Here is a 21537-nt window from a genome sequence, read left to right as displayed (position 1 = left end):
ACCACTTTCTCACCATTAATCATAACCAAGGGTTGCCCTAAAAAGACACATTCATTGAGGAGTAGTTTAATCAATGCCTGTAGATTAAAGCACAATCGTTACTAAATTATTATATTTGACTTAGAGGGCCCCTAATATGCAAAACCGACTTTTCTTATCCATTTGCACCTTTTTTGCATATTTGGGATACCCATAAATCCCGAAAATCTGAATCCAAACCCTTTGGAGGCGTGGCGGAAATATCAATGAAACTCATTAACCTTTCCAAAAAAAACTTTTAGAATCTGAGATGATTGTGACATATTTTGCCATAGTTACATCAGCGGATATCTCCATATATGGTAGAGTTTACCCACAAAGCTTTTTGCGAGTCCGCCATTTTTATTCAGTTGTAGTCCAGCGTTGTAGTCAATGAGTTGCCTTTTTTCCCTATCCTCTAGTGGGGCAGACTGACTCGTACATGCGCGCTAAAATCCTCTGTTGTTGCCATTTCTAATAAAAATAGTGTACAATATAACTTGTATCTGTCAGTAGAATCAATTTGAAAGCTCTAAAAACCACAACATGGCTGACAGGGTGGAAACAAAATCAAAGGGGGCTAGCCCTGGATGAGGACTTCAGCATGTAAATAAGATTGCACACAAAATAGAGCATTCTGAAGAGACAGTCAGAAAAGCAGCTTGAAAATGGTTTGTAAAACAAAATCTATTCAAAAATTTGACCAAGGCACCACCATTACAAGGAATTGTTTTAAATAGGGCTGTCAAACTATTAAAATATTTAATCGCCATTAATCGCATTTTGTTCATAGTTAACTCAAAATTAATCATGATTAATCGCAGATAGATATAATTTTTCATCATTATTAAGTGTACCGTAGACAGATAATTTTCAAGTTTTAACACCATGAATGGACAATTACTTACAATTAATTAACTAATTTAATGAAATGTGTTTTAAACATTAAGCTCTTTTAAACAGCTCAACACAAAAAGGGCAAACAGGCTTTTAATGACAAATAAAAAAATACCTGCTGTGTGTTGGTGTCTGGCCAGATTTTGTATTTTTTAGTAATACATAATTTGTATTCCCATGCTTTAGGAGAACTTGCATTCAGAGAAGGAGCTACTGTAGTCCATGTTAAGATACCAGTTTAATGCATTAAGAACACAAAATGTGGATTGTTACAATCATGCTTTTCTTGTCAAAGATGGTTGGTAAAATATGATTTTTTTACCTGAATACATGCTTCTTATATTCTGTACATTACATGTTATACAAGTTAATGGTCAACATATTGCTGCATGGCAATTATTTAACCTTCTCTATTAATTAATAAAATGAAATATTCAGGCTGCTAATCATTATGTAATTGAGAACTCAACCAGAACATGTTACATAAGAATTTACAAAATATTTCAGCCAGCCAGAAAACTGTAATGGAAACACGAACGTGAAATGACACCCACCTCTGAACAACGCGCACAGCTGGCATTTACTGCAGTGATGTCGTCCCACTGCAAAAAATATAACTTTCTTGTCGGGAGAACAACTTGCTACGGCTTTGAACCTGACACTTCTATAATGTGCCCTTTTCTTTGTCCATTTCTGCTCGCTTGTGTTTCATTAGTAACAAGTGAACTGCAGCCCAGTTTCCTCCGCTACATTTATAGTTATCACGCTATCGCATTAACTTTGACAGCTCTAAATGTAGGAAACAAATCATACTATAGCCTCTTTAACATGATTAAGGGCAAGATCCATCATCAAAAATACAAAACAAGGCTCTAAAACTAACTCACCAGTCGGTTGTTCTCATAGACGTCATCTTTTGACAGCGAGCCAAAGTCTCTGTAACAACACAAAAAGAAGGAGTTTGTAAAAAAGTGATCACATTTCAGGAAAACATTGGGTAAAATAAATTAATTATGGTAGCTATACTGTATTTAGCTCGCTGACCTATCAAAAATCTATTGTCCAAATATCCATATAGTACTGTAGTAATAAAGATTCTCAGCAGCGACACCAGACATACCCCAAAAACATCTCAGCTATTTAAAATTTAGGGGGAAACCTAATAGGACCAAATTAAAGAAGTGGCAGCACAAAACAGTCATGATGATTAAAAGCTTGGAAGGGGCCTGAGTTGAGGAACTGTCACCAGGCTCACACCAGTAAAAATCCTGCAGCAAAACTGGAAAATATCTGTGGTGTTTCAGGTTGAAAATGTGGTTGTTTGCAAGTCTGCAAAGGTATGTTGGAAACGGTCCAGGTGTTTGAATAGCACTGCAGCGGGAAAAACACCTAGAGCGAAAGGACTTGCAGATGATGTGGAAACCCCCCCCGACAAACAAGTGACCCGTGTTCTCTGTAATCTGGTTCCCATGCTCGTAAACACAATGAGCAGCAGCTCGAACTTAATGGCTGGTCTTACTGGGTCCTGTTCAGTCACTCAGCCAACAGAGGATAATTTTAGAGTGTCACTGAGCTGACACACCATCAGATGATGAATAGTGAAGAGTCTACCATGATTGTGTTTCAGTCCATGATTTATTTTTGGGCAAGAAGACAACTGTGAAAAGGAGACTGAGTACAGTATTTGTATGTTATACCGTACACATTGAATACGATTCAATAAGAAAAGAAAAACTTTGAACTTTGAAAACTGTGAAAAAAATGTAGTGGTAGGTTCCGCTGTTTACAAAAAGTTAAAAACATACACTTGAAACTCTGCCAAATATATTTCACTCCAGTCCTGAAAATGCCAGCATTGTGCATATCAAAATGATTAACAGCTACCAAACTAAAAGAAGAATACTTACATGCTGTCTTTCTTATAGATTTGGAGTTTACATGATGGCAAACAAATACTATTCAGATCCTGCACTAAAATGTAAGTTTCTTCCTACACTGAACAAAAATATAAATGCAACATTTTTGTTTTTGCTCCCATTTTTCATGAGTTGAACTCAAAGATTTTAAACTTTTACTGTATACACAAAATACCTATTCCTCTCAAATATTGTTCACAAATCTGTGTTAGTGAGCATTTCTTGTTTGCCAAGATAATCCATCCCACCTTACAGGTGTGGCATATTAAGATGCTAATTAAACTGCATAATTATTGCACAGGTGTGCCTTAGGCTGCCCACAATAAAAGGCCACGCTGAAATGTGCAGTTTGATCACACAGCATAATGCCACAGATGTTGCAAGTTCTGAGGGAGCGTGCCGTTGGCATGCTGACTGCAGGAATGTCCACCAGAGATGTTGCCCCTGAATTGAATGTTAATTTATCTACCATAAGCAGTCTTTAAAGGCGTTTCAGAAAATTTGGCAGTACATCCAACCGGCCTCACAACCGCAGACCAAGTGTAACACACCAGCACAGGACCTCCTCATCCAGCAGGTGTACCTACATGATCATCTGAGACCAGCTACCTGGACAGCTGCTGCAACAATTGGTTTTACATAACCAAATAATTTCTGCACAAACTGAGAAACCGTCTCAAGGAAGCTCATCTGCATGCTCGTCGTCCTCATCGGGGTCTCGATCTGACTGCAGTTTGTCGTCGTAACCGTCTTGGGAGGGCAAATGCTCACATTCAATGATGTCTGGCATGTTGGAGAGGTGTTCTCTTCACAGATGAATCCCGGTTTTCACTGTTCAGGGCAGATAGCAGACAGCGTGTGTGGCGTCGTGTGGGAGAGCGGTTTGCTGATGTTAATAGAGTGGCCCACGGTGGGGGTGGGGCCCAATGTTGTGCCATTCACCCGAGACCATCCCCTCATGTTGCAGCATGACAATACACGGACCCATGTTGCAAGGATCTCTACACAATTCCTGGAAGCTGAAAACATCTCAGTTCCATTGAGCATATTTGGGATGCTGTGGATTGGCGTATACGACAGTGTGTTCAAGTTCCTGCCAATATGCAGCAACTCCGCACAGCCATTGAAAAGGAGTGAACCAACATTCCACAGGCCACAATCAACAATCTGATCAACTCTATGCGAAGGTGATGTGTTGCACTGCGTGAGGCAAATGGTTGACACACCGGATACTGACTGCTTTTCTGACCCAGAGTGTCTTTTTATAGTGGGCATCCTAAGGCACACCTGTGCATCTCGATATGCCACACCTAAGCGGTAGGATGAATTATCTTTGAAAATAATAAGTGCTCACTAACACAGATTTAGACAGATTTGTGAACAATATTTGAGAGCAATAGGTCTTTAGTGTATATAGTAAACATTTTAGATCTTTTTGAGTTTAACTCATGAAAAATGGGAGCAAAAACCAAAGTGTTGCATTTATATTTTGGTTCAGTATAAGTTTAAACCACACACTACCATGACGCTTCCTGAATGTTGTACGTTTATTGATATCCTGGAATCTATCTATTTGCCAGATGTCCCCATGAGTACAATTTTATGTTTTATCATTGCAGCTACATTGAAAAAGAAGCAGCATGAAGCAAAATATTAAAGTGCATCCAACTTTGCAACTTTGAGTGTGCTATCATAATACTTTCACAAACTCTCTGTTGAGTGAACAACATGAGTGACCGTGCATCAGTGAGATATTCTGTATTTCCAGGAGAATGCACTGGCTACAGAGCATCACTACAATAACTGGGTCCCATATTAGAGAACTAAACACAGTTTGACAGGCAGAGGAATTGGCTGCAGATTAGCCCGATGGACTGTCTGTCTGAATCAGAGCGGACTGGACTGTCTGGATGACTGCAGTTACTGCACACACTGGGGGCTAAACAGGAAGCCATGCTGGGAAACAAATTGAAACGAGAAGAGCTGAAATGCTAGCAGTTCAAATATTTTTCCATTAATTTATTGTCATCCTTAATTGGGTGTATGTATGACGAATTAAAGGGGCTATGTTATTAGGTATTCAGTATAGCGGCTACATGTTATCATGTTTGTCTACCTATTTGAAGCGGCTATGTACATCTGATTGATTGATTAAAACTTTTATTAGTAGATTGCACAGTGAAGTACATATGCCGTACAATTGACCACTAAATGGTAACACCCGAATAAGTTTTTCAACTTGTTTAAGTCGGGGTCCACTTAAATTGATTCATGATACAGATATATACTATTTTCATAATACAGTCATCACACAAGATAATCATCAGAGTATATCAATGAATTTTTTACATTATTTACAATCCGGGGTGTGGGATATGGAGGGGGGGGAGTGGGGGGGGGGGGGTTAGGATTGGTTGGTATCAACATTTCAGTCATCAACAATTGCATCATCAGAGAACTGGACATTGCTGATGTGCATCTGAATGATTCCCGGGCGCGGCACCGCTGCTGCCCACTGCTCCCCTCACCTCCCAGGGGGTGAACAAGGGGATGGGTCAAATGCAGAGGACAAATTTCACCACACCTAGTGTGTGTGTGACAATCATTGGTACTTTAACTTTAACATCGGAACAGTGTAGGACTGACTTGGTAGGATATGTACAGCAGGTAGTGGACACAGAGAGAGAGATCACAAAGTATAAGAAAAAGTGTCTACATTTGATTATTTACATTTGATTATTTACAATCCGAAGTGGTATGATGTGGAAGGGAGGGTGTTAGTTTAGGGTTGAAGTTGCCTGGAGGTGTTTTAGTGCGGTTTTGAAGGAGGATAGAGATGCCCTTTCTTATACACCTGTTGGGAGTGCATTCCACATTGATGTGGCATAGAAAGAGAATGAGTTAAGACCTTTGTTAGATCGGAATTTGGGTTTAACGTGGTTAGTGGAGCTCCCTCTGGTGTTATGGTTATGGCGGTCATTTACGTTAAGGAAGTATGTAAGAATATAGTATTATACATAGTAGCACTTTGCAATATTACAACATATATATTTTAGTGCAACATAAAAATGTATATTGTGAGATGTAACTTTGTAACTAAGTTTATATCATAATTTTAACATCAGGGCTGTGGCTAATATAACTGCAACAACACTGCTACTTTGTAGGCGCATTTTTATGTCACTTGAAATAATTTTATGGCGATAGCTGACAGGACCTTGGATACCAACAATGTCGAAGATTCGGAAAGTACAACAGAAGCTAAACCCCAAAAAAAAAGAGGAACTGATGCCATAAAGAGGAAAGAGGACGTTTAAAAAACAACACCAACTTACAACGGTAGGTTAATTTGCAAATAATTTTCGCCAACAGATCATTGCTTTGCAATTTTAACATGTCTATTCTTTTCTATCGGTTGAAAACACAAAATTAAGAACAGTGCAGAGATAGTTTTAAAATGTAACAACATACTGACGTTACCTAAAAACCATGACGTGATGAAAAGAAAAATAAACCAAACTGGTCTGACTGAGCTGTTGTCCAAAAGCATCGTCTATTATAAACAGTCCTGCAGACACTGAGAAAATACAGATTATATATCTAAATTAATGTGTTGACATGGTCTAGGTAGTGTATACACTGTCGAAAAGAAGGGCTGGCACTAAAAATATTTTTTGTTTCTGAATTGTCTTGTTAAAGTACCAGTACAATGGAAAAACAAGTTGCCTCTATATTGAAGCTATTATCATGTTCATCTGATTTATAACACCAAAAGACTTACAAAGTTTGCGAGTAAATAGATATAATCAAAATAGTATCAAACCCACAGAGATTCCCAAGACGTTTTGAGAGATAATGAGCAAGCCAGTCACGTAATCCGTGACGTAGAGACGGGTACCACAGATCCCTTTCCCATCAAGAACAATGCAAATCATGCAGACTTTGTGAGTGCCAACAATGATTACTTTGGTAAAAATGATGATCCTGAACCCTATATTTTTATTCCTGAATATAAGGAGGGTGAGCTACAAGTTTTAGAAGTTGTGTGCTAAACAGATCCAGCTTTAGTGAAACACTATAGCATCACGTAGCAGTATTGCTAAGTGCTAAACAAGAAATACAAACTACAAACATAATAACATGATCGCTTACTGTACAATGTTTGCACTCACTGCGATGACGACTGATGGAATCTTCACACCTTCCTGTTTAGATGAAGAATTAACCATTACCCACATGAAAGGTTTAAAAGGAAAAATTGCTGTCTGGTTGTGTGTCTGTCTCCATCTCTGGGTATAAATTGAATGTCATACATCAACAACTTATAAATGTATGGCTTAATCCTCCTATTTTCCAGATGAGAGGCATGATTTATAATCTACTATGAACTTTGACGAGCCAAGACGCGATGCAGCAGCGGTAGCAGCAGGACATTGTCCAGCTCACAGTACTGCAGCAGAGGGCTAGTTAGCTATCTGTTATCAATGCGCCGCTAAAAAATAGTTTGTCTGTATGTGTGCTTATAATACCAACATTGCTAATATTTGTTTAATATTCAGGTCACGATATGTAAATAAGAGTATTGTTAGCGGGTGTTAGATGGTTATTTAGAAGGCTTTGTGGGCGGAACAGAGAGCTCCCATTGACTCAATTGTGAGCAGACTTTGTGTTTACTTATGACTTAGAATGCATAAAAATGGAAAAACATGTGTGTTCATGTCTTGTATAGGGATTGTGAATGATATACAGCGCATCACTTTATAATTTTTGCATATTTCCAGTTTGACTGATCAGCTGATATGGTCAGAGTGCAGAAGCGTTCCCATCCTGACGTCATCTGACCCCAAATCTACGGAAATTGCCGAAGACATTCCTAGCGGAATATTCAAAATGGCCGTCTGACATTGTGGCATTTTGTGATGTTTAGACGCTATTTTCACATATTTTGCGCCAGATTGTAAAATTGGATATGGTTTAATGGATACAATGAAACATAATTAAAGTATATAAAGTCAACTTGTTTTTCCATTCTACTGGAACTTTAAATCCTTTAGTTTTTGCCCTTAAAGTCCTCCTTTGTCCATTATTCCCTGAGTTTGTAAACATTAACAAAAACGACAACAAAATTGAGAAAATAAAAAAGTAAATATATAATTACTGTGACAATGCGGACTCACCAACAGTTGTTATATTGTCCTCTCTCCAGACTCTTATTAATCTACTTTTTAATTTCCTGTTAATAGTTGGTTACTTTCTGCTGCAACACAGTTCCATCTGGATTTTCTTAAGTGTTGTTTTAAGCTAATACTAATACTTCAGAACAAGAAAATTCAGTTCATTTTCCGTGGAGGTGATTATTATTAATTTTAGGGAGTGGCTCCACATGCTGTGTATGGAGATACACAATTGGCTGCTAGCTTGACAGCCACGAGACCAAAAATAAATAGTGCCAGCCAGACAGAATGTCGGTGTCTGAACCACCAGCAAATCCCAAATTGTTTGTATTAAATGTTCACTTTATATGCTTATATGCAGGCATTTATTTTATTTTATAAGGAGGACAGATTGTGTGTACCTTTCAGACACGATAGTAATGCACTTTGTGCTAACTGCAAAGTTTAAAGTTATTTCCCTCTAATTTTACAAAAATGTCACTTATTTTCAAATGGAAATGTCGACAGGTCAGCCCCTCACAGATATGCATAAGCGCCATGGCCAATTATGCAAATCATTTTGTAAAGACATGCAGATGATCCAGTGATTATAATGCAGAAAATGTGTGTCGCTACAACTGTAATATTTAAAGTTAAGTTAAAGTACCAATGATTGTCACACACACACGAGGTGTGGTGAAATTTGTCCTCTGCATTTGACCCATCCCCTTGTTCACCCCCTGGGAGGTGAGGGGAGCAGTGGGCAGCAGCGGTGCCGCGCCCGGGAATCATTTTTGGTTATTTAACCCCCAATTCCAACCCTTGATGCTGAGTGCCAAGCAGGGAGGTAATGGGTCCCATTTTTATAGTCTTTGGTATGACTCGGCCGGGGTTTTAACTCACAACCTACCGATCTCAGGACGGACACTCTAACCCCTAGGCCACTGAGTAGGTAATTAATTTGAAAACATTTGTATTATTTGTAAAATAATAAAAATATAAACAACAATACATTTAAATAACGAGGAATATGAAAACAAACTATAAAATGCAGTTTTTCTGTTTGAATTTTTTTTTATTCAGTTTACCACCATAGTCTTTTTGTGTCATTAATAAAATGTTTGTTATCAAATACAAAAATCTTCACATTTATTGGTGAAATACATCTTTGGACAATGTTGACCAGTATTGTAAGTCAATGCATAATAATTTTGTAAACGTATAAATAAGTGCTTTATGTATTATGCTTGTGTGAGGTACTTTTTTGAAACCTTTATTTTGTTAATGCAGTCGGACTGGATGTTGCGTTCAGCGCTGTTATTGAAAAGAGGAGATGTGTGTTGTTGTTCTGAGTTAAACTAGTAAAGAGACGACTTGAGGGTGTTAGAATAAAGAAGGAGCCTCTCAAGTTGCGACAGCTGTCCTATTTGTACATTGATCTTACATGGATAATGTCATTCACAACAACACAAGCCGATGATGTGTTGTGGGTGTTGATTGTTCTTGCTAGTTTTAGCTTCATAGTTAAGTCGCCGTTTCAAGTGGCCGTCTTGACACTGTTTAGTTCAGGACGAGGTAGCAACCATGGTCAAATCCCAAACTTCTAGTTGACGTGGTCTTTTTTTCATTATTACGCTCATTCATCCGTTTCAACGTTACAGGAATTTACTTGCATGTTGCATCATGTTTTTTTCCGAATTATAGTATTTTTAGGATCGTGAGAAGCCAAAATCGAAATCAAGATTAAAATTTGATTGTCAGCCCTACTTTACATTCTTAAACAACTTATCGAATGTGTCAAAAAAAAAAGGAAGCTAATGATCAAATGCTGCGACAATTATGTAATAATATGGAGAGGTGACTAAACATTAACAGTATATGGTTTGACAGATACCACTGGCCCACATTGTTTGTTAAGGCCTGAAATTAGATTAAATGGCTTTGTCATTGTAAAAAGACGTAACATGGACATTTTCCTACCTTGTTGGCATCATTCACTTCCCATACATACAAAATAAATGAAAACAAGTTTGAAAGCTCTTTCTAAAACAACTGCATTTTCAGCTTGAATACACTCAAGCTAATATTCACAGGATGATAACTGTTGATGCAATATAGCATAAACCAGTGGTTCCCAAACTTTTTTGCCATGCCCTCCTTATGGCACATAAAAAAAGGGCTTTAGGTGCCCCCAAAATATACGCTGCATGTGTGTACAAAAACTACTTTGTGAAAATAATCTGACAATAACGTATACTTTTTATTTAAATATATGAGTTAGAAACTTAATTTATCTTGTATTTGCCAAAACAGAAACAGAATAGCAACATCTATGCGTTAAAGGCCTACTGAAATGAGATTTTCTTATTTAAACGGGGATAGCAGGTCCATTCTATGTGTCATACTTGATCATTTCGCGATATTGCCATATTTTTGCTGAAAGGATTTAGAAGAGAACATTGATGATAAAGTTCGCAACTTTTGGTCGCTGATAAAAAAGCCTTGCCTGTACCGGAAGTAGCGTGACGTCACAGGTTGTGGAGCTCCTCACATCTGCACATTGTTTACAATCATGGCCACCAGCAGCGAGAGCGATTCGGACCGAGAAAGGGACGATTACCCCATTAACTTGAGCGAGGATGAAAGATTCGTGGATGAGGAAAGTGAGAGTGAAGGATTAGAGGGCAGTGGAAGCGATTCAGATAGGGAAGATGCTGTGAGAGGCGGGTGAGACCTGATATTCAGCTGGGAATGACTAAAACAGTAAATAAACACAAGACATATATATACTCTATTAGCCACAACACAACCAGGCTTATATTTAATATGCCAAAAATTAATCCCGCATAACAAACACCTCCCCCCTCCCGTCCATATAACCCGCCAATACAAATCAAACACCCGCACAACACACTCAATCCCACAGCCCAAAGTACCGTTCACCTCCGCAAAGTTCATACAGCACATATATTTCCCCAAAGTTACGTACGTGACATGCACATAGCGGCACGCACGTACGGGCAAGCGATCAAATGTTTGGAAGCCGCAGCTGCGTACTCACGGTAGCGCGTATCCAACTCAAAGTCCTCCTGGTAAGAGTCTCTGTTGCCCAGTTCTCCACAGGCCAATGTGTATCCAACTCAAAGTCCTCCTGGTAAGAGTCTCTGTTGTCCCAGTTCTCCACAGGCCAATGGTAAAGCTTGACTGTCATATTTCGGGAATGTAAACAATGAAACACCGGCTACGTGTTTGTGTTGCTGCAGCCGGCCGCTAATACACCGCTTCCCACCTACAGCTTTCTTCTTTGCTGTCTTTATTGTTCATTAAAAAATTGCAAAAGATTCACCAACACAGATGTCCAGAATACTGTGGAATTTTGTGATGAAAACAGACGACTTAATAGCTGGCCACAATGGTGTCCCAAAATGTCCGCTACAATCCGTGACGTCACGCGCAAACGTCATCATACCGAGACGTTTTCAGCAGGATATTTCGCGGGAATTTTAAAATTGCACTTTACTAATCTAACCCGGCCGTATTGGCATGTGTTGCAATGTTAAGATTTCATCATTGATATATAAACTATCAGACTGCGTGGTCGGTAGTAGTGGGTTTCAGTAGGCCTTTAAGGTTAAACTTAACAAAAATGGATCAAGACTCCGTGGTCACCGACATTTTTGAGCCCAAGCTTTCCAGTTTTAAGGTTGAAAAAGTGATACATAATTAAAGCAAGTTTTACAGTATTGTGAGTGATTGGTTATTAATAACGTTTCATATTTTTCGCTTTATGCCTTCCTTCTTCATCTGTAAACCAAATGATTCACCATCCTCCTAAGTTAAAAACTTACAAGTTGTTCTTCAAACAGGGACCTCCACTCTAATAAAACATGGTACGTCTACTTGAACAGATAAATAAATGGCAGTGGTTACACTCGCAGTGATTATAAATACATCTTTACCATACCATCTAATACAACCATTTGAACTTGCAGTTGACACCTTGACCATAAAACACACTATTTGCACAGCAACTTTGGCTTCTGAAAGGCTTTAGTTTTTTGGGGGAGTTAAAAAGAAAGTGCAGCTACTTTCAGAGCTGCTAAACATTGCAAACAAGTAACCTTTCCAAAACAACAGTAATTTGCAAATTTTGGATTGAAATGTAAACGTTGATGTGATACTGTGAATAATCCAAGTGGTCACTGGTTAGTTTTAGTGGTTAAATAGTTACATTCCATTTAAGTGAGCAGGTCAAATCGGCACATCACTGCTGACAAGAAAGGCTTGAATGATTAGTGGTTGGGGCCATCTTGACTCACGCCTTGTCATCTCCTCCAGCAATGCAAAATGCCTGATGGGGGAAAAGTGTCTATTATCACAAATCCATGTAACACTCTTGGAATCGTGTTCTTCTTTTTTAAAAGCTGAGGAGTGGTTTGTTGTTCCAGACACAGGGCTTGTCTGGCTGTGTTAAGTACAGTACACTGAGCTTTCTCCCAATGTGGCACTGGTGTGTAAGATAATGGATGCGACATTCATCCATCCATCCGTTTTCTACCGCTCGTCCCTTTCGGGGTCACGGGGGTTGCTGGAGCCTATCCCAGCTGCATTCAACATACACATTCACATATCAAAAACACAAAGCAGTAAAAACTTGTGAATGCTGAGATTAAAAGAAAATATTGGTCGTGATGTTGATAGAAATAACTTTGGTCTTAAAGGAGGACTGCACTTTTTTATTTTATTTTGCCAACATGACAACAGATGTATTATTTTCAATACATTCTAAAGAGTTAATAAATGCGATTAAGGGTCCGCTCACACTGCAGCCTATGGCAGCCGCACTTTTCTGCCTATCACAACCTTAAAAAAAACATCCGAACACCTCCATTTAGGTTTTATATACATACTGTAAGTATATATGTAATGTAGTAACAGGCACATTTATTATAACAGTTAATATTTACATTTTAAGAATAAGCAGCGCATTATTTTTAAAAAACACATCACGACGTTTGCTTTTTGTAACAACATCACTGATTACTGCTCACTGCAGACTTCATGAGAGCCAACAAACATAAAACATAATTTACTGTACAAGGTCTGCTGTCATTAGTAGAGGTGGGAATCGTTGGGCACCTCCCGATTTGATTACGATTTAAGAGCTACGATTCATAATAGCTTTCTATATAGAAGCAACTTGTTTTTCCACTCTACTGGTACTTAAAACCAGCGTGCTGGCACAAGCATGGTATGGAGACAGTCAAATCACATGATAAAATAATTACTCATTCGTGTTTGCATATTATGGACAACATGTACCAAGTTACAGTATATGGCAATCTAAAACGTTTGAAACAGTAGCCTTTGGTAAAATGTCTCCTCTGTAGTTTTGGGCGTACATTAGGCTGCTAAGTATACTGTACTTGAACTGAAAAACTATTTTGTCCCACACGCCATCAGACTGGGCGGGGGGGGATTTGAATTTTCCCGAGGGAACTCTCCTAAAGGAATCAATAAAGTACTATCTATCTATCTATCTATCTATCTACCAGTATAACCATTGCTAGCGTTGGTTGTAGTTCGTTTTAGTCTTTGCTTTCTGATAGTACTGGCAATGACCTTATGATTGCCATTTGTTGTGATATTGTACGCAGGCATGATGTACTTCTTTGTAAAAAATCAGCTTAATTCCTGTGTAAAATGTGTTGGTTAGAGAATTGTTATTGACAAAACGTTTGTCTATTCAGCTATTATGGTCCCAGCACCTCAACCACTAGTAAGAGGCAATGGAAGTTTGAAGTTCCTTGGAGTAGCCCAGTCGATCAAGCTGGATTCGGCTGCATATCTGGCAACCTCAGTCAGGGAAAAGGGGGAGGGGACTACAGCATTTTGACCCTGATTGCAGTACCATTTCTAGCCAGATTCTTACATATGGCTCCTTTAAGTCTGTCTGCCGTCTGTGACATCATCAGAAAATGGTGGATACTTAAGGTGGTTGAGGAAGGTTATAACAAACGCAAGCGCCACACGACAATCTCATAAATTAAAACACAAAAGCCACAACAAAGACAAATGACAAAACACAATAATATAAATCCACAACTTGCTTTAAGCCAAAAAGGATGCGGCTGACACAACGGAGGTGACAGCGGAACAAGTTGGGGCAAAGCATCGCCTTCCGGAACACAAACATTGGCAGTCCAGGCAAAGGTAATTATTCAGAAACAAATAAATACAAGAGATGGATCAAGGAAGCTATGAAAATTAGGAAACGATGGGCCAACACCATCAACAGGGATGAGGGGGCAAACATGCTTCCGCACACCTGGCACGCTGTCCTTTATCTGTGACACCAGGGTGGAGAACAGAATACAGATATGGCCGGGTCGAGGAACTTTTTTAGCAGGTAAATATACTGTTAAAATGTTGCTTACTCTAGTTGTATTACTTGAATGTTGAAAATCCATCCATACATCCATTTTCTACCGCTTGTCCCTTTCGGGGTTGCGGGTGCTGGAGCCTATCTCAGCTGCATTCGGGCGGAAGGCGGGGTACACCCTAGACAAGTCGCCACCTCATCACAGGGCCAACACAGAGACAGACAACATTCACACTCACATTCACACGTGAGCATAAAATGTTTCCTCTTGTTAACGCAACCTGAAGTGTTGGTTGCACTTTGTTCAAATAAGATGTGAATGCATTGACCATTGTCGTTTACTTGCTTGTTTGTATCCATAATTCATGTATACCACATTTCCGTACAAAAAATAACAGGAATATAGGAAACGTAATCTGTTCTGTCCTGATTCCAGTAGTTATTTCAAAGTCACACTGCTTGATTTTTATTTTTTGCTAATAAGTTACTGAAATGATTTCACCTCACTAAATTGTTTTGGATCGTATCGTTCTAAAAAATAATATCATCCCTGAATCGTATCTGCAACCACAAATTTAAAATCTAATCAAATAGCTGTTAATCCGGTTTAGTGGCTGCAGGATTAGGTCCCTGTTTTTTTGCAGATGATGTGGTCCTGATGGCTTCATCTGGCCAGGATCTTCAGCTCTCACTGGATCGGTTCGCAGCCGAGTGTGTAGCGACTGGGATAAGAATCAGCACCTCCAAGTCCGAGTCCATGGTTCTCGCCCGGAAAAGGGAGTGCCATCTCCGGGTTTGGGAGGAGACCCTGCTCCATGTAGAGGAGTTCAAGTACCTCGGAGTCTTGTTCACGAGTGAGGGAGTATTGGATCGTGAGATTGACAGGTGGATTGGAGCGGAGTCTTCAGTAATGTGGACGCTGTATCAATCCGTTGTGCTGAGCCGGAAGGCAAAGCTCTCAATTTACCGGTCGATCTACGTTCTCATCCTTACCTATGGTCATGAGCTTTGGGTTGTTACCGAAAGGACAAGATCACGGGTACAAGCGGCCGAAATAAGTTTCCTCCACCGGATGGCGGGGCTCTCCCTTAGAGATAGGGTGAGAAGCTCTGCCATTCGTGAGGAGCTCAAAGTAAAACCGCTGCTCCTCCACATCGAGAGCAGCCAGATAAAGTGGTTCGGGCAACTGGTCAGGATGCCACCCGAACGCCTCCCTAGGGAGGTGTTTAGGGCATGTCCATCCGTTAGGAGGCAACGGTTCAGACCCAGGACACGTTGGGAAGACTATGTCTCCCGGCTAGCCTGGGAACGTCTGGGTAACCCCCGGCAGGAGTTGAACGAAGTGGCTGGGGAGAAGGAAGTCTGGGCTTCTCTGCTTAGGCTGCTGCCCTGCGACCAACCTCGGATAAGTGGAAGAAGATGAATGGATGGATAGTTGTTAAAACAAATCATTACACCCCTAATCATTGGTCATGAGGGGAAAAAAACGAATTTTGTACGATTCGGCCTCTGTTGGACAACAAAAAGAGAGGTATTGCTAAATTGTTTCTTACATTTTTTTAATGCTAGACAAAAAAGGGAGCACATCACTTTACAGTTATGATTGTCACACACTAGGTGCAGTGAAATTATCTTCTGCATTTGACCCATCCCCACAGCGGAGCAGTGAGCAGCAGCGGTGGCAGCGCCCGGGAATCATTTGGTGATTCAACCCCCAATTCCAACCCTTGATACTGAGTGCCAGGCAGGGAGGTAATGGGTCCCATTTTATAGTCTTTGGTATGACTCGGCCAGGAACTCACGACCTACCGCTCTCTGGACGGACACTCTAACCACATCTATGACATCAAGTCTATACTACTTAGCCATCTGAGTGATAGTTTCACTTCTGTGCACTGCCTACAATTTCTATCGTTGGAAAAAAATAAGCTTTTTTTGATTTTGTCAACTAATTAACTGTCTGTCCGCTATCTGTTGTTGTGTTCCCTAATTTGAGTGTACATAAATGAAGGTGTGTGTTGCTGAGCCCAACCTGGACATAATCTGGACTGGACCTGGTTTTAAGAACCCTTTTAACAATCTAATTTAATTGACAACCTGGTCTGGTGAAGATAATGTCCTTTATGTAAAAAGATAAAAATAAAAAATAAAAACAATTTGTGGAGGGGGGCGTGGCCTGCGGGCCTACCGCAGAACGGGGTGTGCAAGGACCGGCCTCGAAGACATCGAAAGGTGAGTAGATGGCCCAGGTGTGCCTTGTTATCTAATCACCTGTCGCCTTTATTAGCAGCAGCCGGAACGAGACACAGGGTGGGAGTTGGAGCCCGAAAAGACACACGAACTGAGACACGCTGGACTGCAAAGGAATTCCAATGCGGAAACTCGTCATGCATCCCTGTTAGTTGGCTGTGTGACGATGCAGTTGACTTCATCTGATCCATCGGCGCACTCTCTGATGCCATTACATTGTCTGCTGCCCAGAATGCAGTTCCCGTCATCACATTTGAACTGATCTGCTCCACAGATGCGTACAGGACAGTTTACTTCATCGCTGCCATCTTTGCAGTCAGAGTCTCCGTCACACCTCCATCTAATGTGAATACACTCTCCAGAACGGCATTGCATGTCACTGTTTGAGCATTTGGCTGGTGGTGTTGGGTGACGCCCACAACGTGTTGGACACTCATCCGACTGATCCTGACAGTCAACATCATCGTCACACAGCCAACTAACAGGAATGCATGATGAGTTTCCGCACTGGAATTCCTTTGCAGTCCAGCGTGTCTCAGTTTGTGTGTCTTTTCGGGCTCCAATTCCCACCCTGTTTCGTTCCGGCTGCTGCTAATAAAGGCGACAAGTGATTAGATAACAAGGCCCACCTGGGCCATCTACTCACCTGTCGCTGTCTTCCAGGCCGGTCCTTGCACACCCCGTTCCGCGGCAGGCCCGCAGGCCACGCCCCCTCCGCACAATTCTTGAACAAAAAATAAAATAAAATAAAAACACTTACATAGAAACTTGTAATTAATGAAAATGAGTACAATTAACTGTTAAAGGATTGGCAACACTAAACTGGCCCTAGTGTGTGAATGTGAGTGTGAATGTTTTTGCATTGTTTTCTGCATGTAAAATTAAGACTACTCTTTATAAAAATGTGTTTTGTGTTTATATAGGATGTTTGGAACAGATGAATTGGAATGCATCATTTGTCATTACATGCGCAAACATTTTTTAGGATTTTGTTCGATTTGGTCTTTGTTGGACCTTTTGGAACGGACTACTAACAGAAACCGAGGTTTTGCTAATTGTTCCTTAAAATGTTTAAATGTTAGACAAAAAAGGAGGGAGAAGCTATGATGCAACAATCATGTGATCTATTTTGTAGGGATGTATTGATTGATCAATATACCGATTTATACTCATAAATCTCAAGTATATTGACCTGTGCTCTGCAATTTTCCTTTCGGAAGAATCTATTGATTTTATCGATACTAGAAAAAGGAAAACACTGGATTTAAGAACAGCAGACTTTATATGAAGTTTAGTTCATTTAATGATAAGGACGTAAAAGTTAAAAGGAGCCATATGTAAGAATTTCTTTTCAAGTCCACTAAATGGTAACACCAGAATAAGTTTTTCAACTTGTTTAAGTTGGGGTCCACGTTAATCAATTCATGGTACAAATATATACTATCAGCATAATACAGTCATCATACAAGGTAATCATCAGAACAAGGACACCATAAAAGTGTAGCTTTCAGCTTCTTATGGTATGTACATCAAGCCTTGTGGTTAGAGTGTCCGAGACTGGAAGGTCGCGAGTTCAAACCCCGGCCCAGTCATACCAAAGACTATAAAAATGGGACCCATTACCTCCCTGCTTGGCACTCAGCATCAAGTTTAAGTTAAAGTACCAATGATTGTCACACACACACACTAGGTGTGGTGAAATTTGTCCTCTGCATTTGACCCATCCCCTTGATCACCCCCTGGGAGGTGAAGGGAGCAGTGGGTAGCAGCGGTGCTGCGCCCGGGAATCATTTTTGGTGATTTAACTCCCAATTCCAACCCTTGATGCTGAGTGTGAGGTAATGGGTCCCATTTTTATAGTCTTTGGTATGACTCGGCCGGGGTTTGAACTCACAACCTACCGATCTCAGGGCGGACACTCTAACCCAGTGGTTCTTAACCTTGTTGGAGGTACCGAACCCCACCAGTTTCATATGCGCATTCACCAAACCTTTCTTTAGTGAAAAATAAAATGTTTTTTTTTTCAAATTCAAGAAAAAGATATGGTTTTTTTTACTGGTGCACAAAATGAACCATGCATGAACATCACCTTGTTCAAAGAACAAAACCAACACAGTGCATGAACTCACAACAAATTACACACCTTACACACATTACCATGAATTGATTAACGTGGACCCCGACTTAAACAAGTTGAAAAACTTATTCGGGTGTTACCATTTAGTGGTCAATTGTACGGAATATGTACTGTACTGTGTAAACTGTACTGTTTCATATAATGTATTCTCTTCCTTTGCAATCCGCTAGTAAAAGTTTCAATCGATCAATCAAACAACCTGCATATCAGATGGAAAATTAGATTGTTGAACATTGTTTGGGGGTATCCATAATACGCCAATAGGGAGAAGTTTTTATCTACACGATAAGTTGGATGTGTCTTTACCTCCGTGGCGGAGGCTCCGCTGAACCCCTAGGGTTCGACCGAACTCAGGTTAAGAACCACTGCTCTAACCACAAGGCCACTGAGTGGGTTGGAATCAAGGGTTGGAATTGGGGGTTAAATCACCAAAATTATTCCCGGGCATGGCCACCGCTGCTGCTCACTGCTCCCCTCACCTCTCAGGGGGTGATCAAGGGGATGGGTCAAATGCAGAGGACACATTTCACCACACCTAGTGTGTGTGTGACAATCATTGGTACTTTAACTTTACTTTTTTAACTATATGTTGTAGGAACCAGAATATGAATGAATGAGTGAAAATGTGTGTAAATGGGGGTGGAGGGAGTGAGGGTGTTTGGGTTGGTGCACTACTGTCTCGTACACGAAACATTTAAGTCCCATTATAAAACTCATTTGTATACTCTAGCCTTTAAATAGACCCCCTTTTAGACCAGTTGATCTGCCGTTTCTTTTCTTTTCTCCTCTGCCCCCCTCTCCCTTGTGGAGGGGGGGTTACACAGGTACGGTGCTCATGGATGAAGTGCTGGCTGTCCAGAGTCGGGACCCGGGGTGGACCGCTCGCCTGTGCATCGGTTGGGGACATCTCTGCGCTGCTGACCCGTCTCCGCTCGGGATGGTTTCCTGCTGGCCCCACTATGGACTGGACTCTCACTGTTGTGTTGGATCCACTGTGGACTGGACTTTCGCTGATGTGTTGATCCACTATGGACTGGACTTTCACAATATTATGTCAGACCCACTCGACATCCATTGCATCTGGTCTCCCCTAGAGGGGCGGGGGGTTACCCACATATGCGGTCCTCTTCAAGGTTTCTCATAGTCATTCACATCGACGTCCCACTGGGGTGAGTTTTTCCTTGCCCTTATGTGGGCTCTGTACCGAGGATGTCGTTGTGGCTTGTGCAGCCCTTTGAGACACTTGTGATTTTTCTTTTTTTTTCTTTAATCCTCTTGGCCCCCTTGGGAGCATAGGGCGTCTACCATGGATCTCCACCTCACTCTCTTCTGTGCGATGGTCTTCGCTTCTTGCCAGGAGATCCCCATCTTGGTCAGTTCATCAAGAGTGGACCGCCTCCAGTTGAGTTTTGGTCTCCCTGGCTTCCTCTTGCCTTGAGGGTTATAGTCCAGGGCTTGTCTTGCTAGGTTTCTCGGATCCTTCCTAATTGTATGGCCGATCCATCCCCACTTTCTGCTTTTGATTTCATTTTGAATTTGCTCTTGGTTCATGCGTTTGATTTCATTTTGAATTTGCTCTTGGTCCATGCGTCTCCACAGGTCTACATTTGATATCTTGTTGGGCCACCAAATCCTCAGTATGTACCTGAGACAGTTGTTAATAAACACTTATAGTTTATGAATGATTGATTTGGTGGTTTTCCAGACTTCACAGCCATAAAGAAGAACAGATTTTACATTTGTATTGAAGATTCTGATTTTGGTGTTTCTGGAGAGCTTGTGATTTAGGGCTGTATAAATAAACATTGATTGATTGAACTGTAAGTGTATCTTGTGTTTTTTATGTTGATGTATTAATAATAACAATAAACAAACAAAAAAAACTGTGTTGTCTGTTCCATTCAACCTTGCAAATGAACACAGTTGTCAGTATCATCTTCCATCAATCACAACAACATTAGCACAGCAATATGCGAGTTAAGAGTTACAGTACTTACATCAACTCCGGCCTGTAGCGATGTATTATGGCACAGAACGCCAAGCCGTCCCGGAAAGACCTAGACATGTCCCTAATGTCCACATCTTGGTAGTTTTCGCACTGGATCCGACACCACTCCTGTAGAGCCTTCAGCGACCCCATCATCACTTCACGTCGGCGAGGACCCCCGCGTCACTTTTCAACCACGTACTAACACGACGCTTCGCGAGCTAGCCAAATATTAGCCAACTTTTTCCGAGTATAAACTTCTTCGCGGTCCCATGGGCTATCTCTCCTTGGTCAGTCGGACAAGAACGATATCTATAAACGGAACTTTGACCAGCGACATCAGCTGGAAAACCACAGCGTTGCTAATTACAGGCTTGCCCCTAAAGTTCTTAGAGTAGCCAACTTTGCTAGCAAGCTAGCTGCGTACTACTTTGCTTCTTTAAAAAAAAGACTTTTTATGTTGTTCTGTGTCGGGGTGGAAAATGATAACCCTGCTTCCATCCACGCAGACGTAGCAGCCCCTTCCCGGTTTGAGGTGTGGACCGCAACACGTCTGTGTCTCTTTGTACTGTGTGCCCTGTGACAGGCAGGATACCAAAGACAGGTATGTTGTAATCCACGCGATATACGCCGTTAAAAACCCAAATCCCGGCCGACCAACACGGCTTCCATCTCGGAGCGTCGTCCTGCGTCCACGCCTGTAACCTCCACAATGTCACGCCGTCGTTTTGACTCCCGTGGCGCTACAGAGGCAAGACTTGAGAACACACACGCCCCAAAGGGATGTTAACGCGATA

The 21537-nt window shown here is 40.9% G+C and overlaps 1 protein-coding gene across 1 annotated transcript in view; it reads right to left on the bottom strand.

The window, feature by feature from the left end:
* The window catches only part of micall1a (MICAL-like 1a), a 37118-nt gene extending 15609 nt beyond the window's left edge, over window positions 1–21509 (bottom strand). Inside the window, exons 1-2 of the mRNA XM_062033388.1 lie at window positions 20751–21509; window positions 1803–1851 (exon numbers count right to left, since the gene is read on the bottom strand). Of these exons, the coding sequence (XP_061889372.1) occupies window positions 1803–1851; window positions 20751–20896 (195 nt within the window). The 5' untranslated portion in view covers window positions 20897–21509. The remainder of the gene's footprint in view (window positions 1–1802; window positions 1852–20750) is intronic.
* Between the last annotated feature and the right edge of the window lie 28 nt (window positions 21510–21537).

Source organism: Entelurus aequoreus, linkage group LG22, assembly GCF_033978785.1.
Source record: "Entelurus aequoreus isolate RoL-2023_Sb linkage group LG22, RoL_Eaeq_v1.1, whole genome shotgun sequence".
NCBI classification, from domain to species: Eukaryota; Metazoa; Chordata; class Actinopteri; order Syngnathiformes; family Syngnathidae; genus Entelurus; species Entelurus aequoreus.
Note: the sequence above shows the minus strand (reverse complement) of the source record. Positions and strands in the feature narration are given on the sequence as shown.